The 7,994-nt window shown below is 28.6% G+C and overlaps 1 protein-coding gene across 2 annotated transcripts; it reads right to left on the bottom strand.

The window, feature by feature from the left end:
- Nucleotides 1-824: 824 nt before the first annotated feature.
- Nucleotides 825-6,967, bottom strand: LOC149160287 (auxin transporter-like protein 3). Of its 2 annotated transcripts, XM_089433677.1 has the most exons (8): nt 6,558-6,967; nt 6,116-6,301; nt 5,683-5,795; nt 5,342-5,525; nt 5,000-5,097; nt 4,461-4,668; nt 1,644-1,898; nt 827-1,209 (listed from the first exon to the last, which is right to left on the bottom strand). In XM_089433677.1, the coding sequence occupies exons 1-8, from the start codon at nt 6,765-6,767 to the stop codon at nt 1,012-1,014; spliced, it is 1,452 nt and encodes a 483-aa protein (XP_089289803.1). In that variant the 5' UTR covers nt 6,768-6,967; the 3' UTR covers nt 827-1,011. The 2 variants fall into 2 exon arrangements, with proteins under 2 accessions (XP_089289804.1, XP_089289803.1); XM_089433678.1 differs by lacking the exon at nt 1,644-1,898 and having other exon boundaries at nt 825-1,209; nt 6,558-6,947.
- Nucleotides 6,968-7,994: the final 1,027 nt, after the last annotated feature.

The raw sequence follows: 7,994 nt of genomic DNA, 5'->3' as shown, positions 1-7,994 counted from the left end.
GGATCAAATAATTGAATCGTGAAAAATCTTTGCTTCCAAAATAAAATAAAAAAACAAACATTATGAATAATATTGTTATGAGAAAATTTTACATTTACATTAAAACTTAACATTCCATAAATTGTAATATATATATTCAAATTTCTCTATATAAATAAAATTAATTGTTACTTTGAATTATATTTTATTTTATTTAACAAAATATATAAATATATTAAGTAAAATATTAAAAAATGTTTTAACAAATATAATATATCTAATAATAATTATAATAATATAGGAGAAAATTTTAATATATTCCAAAAATAATGATAATAATGATAATGGTGATGGAGAATGTTTACTAAACCTAATATAATTTATATGATTTTAAAAATAAATAAGACTTTTCAATATTTTATTTTATTTCTATAATTTAAAAAATAATAATAATAATAATAATTCCAAAATCACTATAATAGATTGTGAAGCTAAGGCACCAATGTCCCAAGAACCAGAAAAGATAAAGGAGATGTAAGATAAAGGAAGTTGGAAGACAGTAGAGAAAAAAAAGAAAGCTACAGAACCAATCTCGCCAAGAAAGACGAGGAGCCAGACGACTAAAAACTAAGAAAATTATAAATTTGTTAAACCAATTTAGTCTCAATGGACATTAACCACTATCATCATCAACTAACTTAACGGATCAAAAAAACTATTATTCAATCACACACTAATATACCATTCAAAACCCAAAAAAATATCATTTATTTTTCTCACTCTTTTATAATCATTTATAACATTAACAACCCTACTATAAAATATAAATAGTACCTTCAAAACCCAAAAAAAAATATCACTTATTTTCTCACTCTTTTATAATGGTTTATTACATTACCAATCCTGCTATAAAATATAAATAGTACATGTACTTAGGTAAGGTAGACCATCTTTTCCACAAGCACATCCCACATGTCTTTTATTTAAATATTTACAGCATATGTCCTTTTGGAAAAGATGGATGAACTACGTTTACTTTCCTTTGATAGCAGTGCATTGATAACATTTCTCAAAAACTCCAAAACTGTGCACTTGCTTTATAATGTTGGAAACACTCGCCCAACTTCCCAAACAGAAACCCAGGACAGCGATCAACACAACTATCGCACCATTTATCGCTACAATTCCCTTCCACTGGGGCATCCATGACGGAAGTTTCTCCGCGGCTTCCTGCAAAACATCACACATCACTTGATGGTAATATTCTTTAATGCGATTAGACAGTTGCATGGTGAATGTTTTTAATTGGATTGATAATTGTTGAATTTAGGCTTCTGTGATCCATAAGTATTATGAAACAAGTATTTCAGAATAAATTATATGAACCACACTGATTGGTTTGAAACGCATCGACAAATACTTACTCTATTATGTGATTTACGCCAAAATACTTGTCTCATAATACTTTATTGATAATATTTTTAATAGTGTATTTTTTAATTTATTTAACCGTAGATTTTGAAAATATTTTAGAATAAAATGAATAATAATAACAAATTATTGATTTGCAACCAATATTTTATTTTAAAAATTTCTGTTTTAAATCTTAAAAAATTCCGCATTGAGAAAAGAAGCGATTAGGTTTGAAAATGATGTATCCGTACCTCTCGTGAGGTCTTTGTGTTGTAAACTAAGACGTAGGCGAGAGAAGGGATTATATAAACGGAGAAGCTCATAATAATAGATCCGATCAGAGAGTTCAGTGGTCCGAAGAAAGGGAAAAGCAGTGCCAGCAAGCAAAGTAATAGCGCCACTGGCACCCTGCACACAACGCGGATCAGGTAAGTTGATCCGTGTACTCCTAACACCTTCTCCCACATGAAGTTCAGTGGCATCACATACAACCCAAATGCCAGTGCCTGCATTCATCGGTACAGAATATATATTAAGAGCTCAGCCAGTATTAGCCTTTAGCCTTTAGGCAGTAACCATTGTAAGTTTCAGTGAGTAATCTATAAAAAGAAATGTGAGGGCGGGGTTAATTAATATAAAAATTTAACTATAAAAAATTGATTATTATAATTTTTTAAAGAATTATTATAAAAATTAAAAAGAATTATAATATATTGTTTAATGAATATAAAAGTTTAATTATTATAAATTTTAGGAAAAGTTTTTTTAGAAATTATTTAAGGGAAATTTTTGGCTAATATTTTTCTAATCAACAAGTGTGGTTTATCATCACGATTAGATGAAGAAGAACACCATGGTAAAGGCTTAAATAAAGAACAATATTAAAACTATAATTTCAAGTAATTTGTGGTTCATCATGAAAACCAAATGAAAAAAAAAATTATGGCGAAAGCTTACACAAAAGACAATATATAAATTATAATTTCAAATAATTATAAAATTTATAAATTTATAAAAAATAATGAAAAAAACTATTATTATAAATTAAAAATATATATATATATTATAAGAATTATTATATTTATTTTTATAAATAATAAGATTTATTATAATTAAATTAGTAATTTTTAAAGTAGATAAAATTTTGACTAATGGGCTATAAGGCTTAATCAATTAAAATGACTTATGATTTTTTATAAAAACATTATTATTGACTCCAATTATGGGAGACATACTAATTATAGTTTCTTAAAAACCATTTACTAATTATGGGAGACTTATTGGTTTGAGTTACTAGAACTTCTAAAAAAAACGATTTACTGATAATTTATAAAACCACCTACCTTTTTATTTAAAAACATTTGACATGATTTGTTAGTGGTTAATTAAAGTAGTTATTATTATTTATTCACTGATAATTTATAAAACCACCTTTTTATTTAAAAACATTTGACATGATTTGTTAGTGGTTAATTAAAGTAGTTATTATTATTTGTAATTATATAGGAATGATTTACAAATAATTTATTTTTTATTTTTATTTTTTAATTATTATTTATTTATAAAAATATATTTATTTTAAAATTAAATTAAAATAAAATAAATTTATTATAATCGATTTAATATTATTTTATTTTTTATTATGGCAAAAGCTTAAACAGAAGACAATATATAAACTATAATTTCAAATAATTATAAAATTAATAAATTTATAAAAATAATAAAAAAAAATTATTATTATAAATTAAAAACTATTATATTTATTTTTATAAATAATAAAATTTATTATAATTAAATTAGTAATTTTTAAATTAGATAAAAATATGATTAATGGGCTATAACGCTTAAACATTTAAAATGACTTATGAATTTTTTATAAAAACGTTATTATTGACCCCAGTTATGGGAGGCGTACTGATTACAGTTTCTCAAAAACCATTTAATGGGAGACTTATTGGTTTGAGTTACTACAACTTCTAAAAAACGATTCACTGATAATTTATAAAATCACCTCTTTATTTAAAAACATTTGACATGATTTGTTAGTGGTTAATTAAAGTACTATGATTTACAAATAATTTATTTTTTAGTTTTTAGTTTTTAATTATTATTTATTTATAAAAATATATTTATTTTAAAATTAAATTAAAATAAAATAAATTTATCATAATTAATTTAATATTATTTTATTTTTTATTATTTTTATTTATAAAAAATATATATATTTTAAAGGACTGGTTTCTCCGGGTAGCATTTTTTAAGGTTCCTAGTCAAAAGTAGTTGTTAGTCTTTTTAGCCGTTGGAGGCTTTGCTCTGTCTATTTAAACTGCTAAGCTGGATCTGTTTCTTCAACTTGTCCTAACGATGAACCACACTGGTTGGTTCGAAACGGTCGACAAATGATGTCTCATGTGATCTTCGCCGAAATTTTTTTTGTAAATTTATAACTTCAAATTATTTTATATATGTGTTTTTTAAATATTATTTTATGTTTAGGAAAAATTGTAATTAGAATAAGTATATATACATGGACTAAGACATGCAAAAAGTTTCTTACCAGTAAATTTTATAGCCAAATGATCTATGACAAACAATATATGTGAAGCTATTACTTTATTAATGGGCAGAGAGAGTATATGCCACCCATCTAATAATGTACTGGGTTAAATCAGACAAGTGGCATATACTACCCCACCTATTAATAAAATAATACCGCCACATATATTGTTCACTCTGGAGTCTGATCTATATCAGAGTGATCTCTCTTTAAAAACATAAAAGATATCTTAACAACACACTTTAAAGCCAACTAATCTGTACCTCTAAAGACCCCGAATAAGTTTTGATCTACTTACATATATACATAGGTAATATTTATTAGTTTTAATCTACTTTCATATAAATAGGTGATATTTTTAAAGTAAAATAAATTTGTATTTATTTTCAAAACATTTAATTGATATAAAACATATAATAATGCGATCATATAAATATAATAAAACTAAGAAGAATCCTAATCTTTCGTCATGGCCGATCTTAACAAAATCTGTGAAATTTGATTTGTTTACCTGATGGCCGATCATGAAACACAAGGCAATGCTCCTGAAAACTGACTCTGGAAGCACAGACAAAGCATTTGAATGGTTGAGAAGCTCGTCACCGAAGTTAGAATATAGTACAATACAATGAGGCATTGTTATCGTTAAAACATATCCCACTGTCCACAGATATACGTATTTGTACACCTTGGGTTGCCACATGGCGTGCATAATTTCTCTGTTACAGAAACAAGTGAGATTTATATTATTAATTAGTACCATGAAAAATTAAGCTGAATGAAATCGTTTGGAAGTATAACAGGTTGATAGTTAGATATAATTAATTAATTATCTGTTAATCTATACTATTTCATAAACATTGGATTTTGCATCAAATGGGTCCATGCAAATTTATTTATATTTATTATTGGTGGTGCAGATATACCTTACCAACTAGATCTGTATTCCATGTAGGATTATTCTCTCACATGTGACAGAGTATTCCAACCCAAACTGATAAAAATGGTGGAATTCAATTCAGATCAATATGGGTGAATGGGAACACTTACACTGTAATAGCGTGACCTCCAAATGCAAACAATATATTGGTTGTACCTGTGAAGAACTTCTCCATATCTTGTGGAGCAGAATGCTTTACATCTGGAATCTGCTGAAGCACAGGCAGTTAACAGTTGAAAAGTGGATAAACAAATCATTTAAACTGCCAAATGGTCAATTTGATGGTGTATTTAAGTTAGAAATTAAGCCTCAAAGTGGATAAACAAATCATTTAAACTGCCAAATGGTCAATTTGATAGTGTATTTAAGTTAGAAAGTAAGCCTCTGAATTTAGCTCTATACAATCATGCAGGTCTTTTCTAATTTAGTTATGGATAAGTTTATGTAATTACCTTGCCATGGAGAAGCCCTGCAATTAGCATGTACCAGGCTGTATAAGTAGTTGTAACTACTCCCATGATAGACCATACTCGAAAATTGTGGAACGATGGAAGGAGGCATGTCAGGATGGAGATCCCACCAAATATGATTGCCCACTCTCGCTTGTTATACTTGGAGTTCAGATAATAGGCATTGCTGGGAAATTGTACATTAAAAAAACACATCACCTTCTGATTGGTTTGGATAACTCAAAAGCTTGGCCATAACAAATGTTATCTTGCACAAGCAACTGAAACAGATCCATGCTTACAACATCGAAAAATAGGTATACAAGAAAAATCCAACAAGATACCTTGCACAAGCAATGATTTGTACAACAGCAACAGATCCCATGGTTACAATATTGAAAAAGAGAGCAATCTTCTTCAGCCAAGATCCAACAAGATATCCCATAACTTCATGGTACTGCAGGAAAGAAGAAACTTGAAAAATTTAAGCACAGTTTCACCATAAAATTATTTCAAATAAAACAAAAATAATATCTTTCAATGTGGAAGTTTTCACAGTTTATCAAAATGTTATGTAAATTTCTAAAATTAAACTCTGTAGATTTTTCAAAACATCACAAGTTTAGAGTAAACACTCTCCAGATCTTCAAAAACGCATTCAGATGAAAATGGTAAAGTGATATAAACACATTGGAAGGGTCAAAAGCTTTCAGATCTCATAGAAAATATATTGATTCATTGAGATATAGATAAGATACATGGACAATTATGTCATGCCTGTATAACATGTCTTTTAAAATCAGCTCCTTCCTTTTCCTTGCGGGATCTGTACTCAAGGTAGAGACATGACAGCATATAGCAAGTCCAAATGCCAACTCCTGCATAGAGAAGATGGAAGAAGATTCCAAGACCAAAGCCCATTTGAGAATATGAATATGGCATGGAGAGAATAACTTGGCCAACCTGTTGGAGAAAATTAAATCAAAACAACTCACAAACACCTATCTGAAATTACAATTTAAGAATAAGACTGATTCCTAATATGTCAATGAATATCCAATATGAGGAAAAAGTGCTGCAGATTATGAATACTAGGTAGTTTGGTCAATCCAACAACATATAATATAATTCCATTAAAACTGAATACTAGGTAGTTTGGTCAATCCAACAACATATAATATAATTCCATTAAAACTTCGGAAGAGAATGCTGTTGGTACCTGACCAGATACAGCATTGAACCATGCATCATAACGAGAGCCACCATGCCACAGAGCTTTTTGTACCCAAGTTTTGAATCCATCAGAGTTTCGAGTTGCAGAGTGTTGCACAGTCCCATTACTTATTGTACTCAACTGCAATGGGGTGCTTTTGTCAGTCACGTTGGTGCTCTCCTTAAATCCATACTGAACTCCTTCTGTGACCTCCATGAGAGAGTTGTTTTTATTATTCAATAGCTCCTACAATTTGTCCTCAATACCTCGGAAAGCCTCCTGACAGTACTATTTATGGATGAGAACTCAGAAATCTTGTATCCATAAACCCTAAGGCAAAAATAAAAACCTAAAGATGGAAGAATGATTCAGATAAAGTGGAATAAAAAAAGGTTATAGGAGACTTGTATTTATAACAGATAATGGAAGTTCAAGGATAAGGGACTAAATGAAAGTAATATTTGAAGTTGGATTTACGCCAGGTCTTGTATAACAATTAGAAGTCTTAAGAGTTTTTTCTTTAACTGGAATCTGGTAAAATGGTCGAATTGTGATGGTGTATTATTTGAAATGAATTGTGATTTTGTGTTATTTGAAATGTTTTTTTTAATTACAGGATTAAAAAATTTCAAGATATTTATTAACTCAAGTTCATAATTTCAAAAAATACAAATAAGATGAAAACAAATCTCATTACTAATTATCGGTTTTTGGAATTTTGGTGTTTGAAATCAATTTACAAATACTTCATGAAAATTTTCAAAAAAATTTAATCAATACCAATATAAAAAAACGTCCAAACCTCTAGCAAGTAGATTACTGCTGTCTACTATATTTTGATTGAGAGACACTTAACTGCCTGCTATTGTTTTCACATTAATCTGCTTTGATGAGATAGGGAGAGAAATGAAACCACTTCGAAACAGGGAAAATGTGGAGGACTGAATTCGACCCCACATGGACTATTTTGGCCATAAAATTTATTGCCATGAATGTCGTAATCCCTCGATGGTTTCCCGACATCCGTGCTACGACACCTTCCTGGAAGTTTCGAAGGCAAAATATTTTCGTTAATGGCGATAGGGATATGGGAAGTTTTAAAGGAAACGATAGGGATAGGGGAAGTTTTAAAGGAAACCAAGGGTTTTGAGTAGTTTTTTTTACTATGGAAATTTAGTTAAGATTTTGATAAATTCTGACAGATTTTGGGTGTTTATAGATTTTTGATGATGTTGAATCTATTTCCACTATCAAAAACACGATTTAAAGACTATACTTCCAAATTTTTTGAAAAGAAAATTGTCAAATTCCAACCATTATTGGTCGTTCCCGTAAAATTGTGGTCTCTGTAGACAATGCCTATTCTTTAGATCAAATGATATTTTTTAAACAAAATACAAAGGTAATATGGATGGTACAAGTTTTAAGAATCTTAAACAAAAT

The sequence above is a fragment of the Pinus tabuliformis genome, chromosome 5_2 (assembly GCF_031772625.1).
Source record: "Pinus tabuliformis cultivar Carrire ecotype Pingquan chromosome 5_2, CPIR1, whole genome shotgun sequence".
NCBI lineage: Eukaryota > Viridiplantae > Streptophyta > Pinopsida > Pinales > Pinaceae > Pinus > Pinus tabuliformis.
This window is presented reverse-complemented; position numbering and strand designations above follow the sequence as displayed.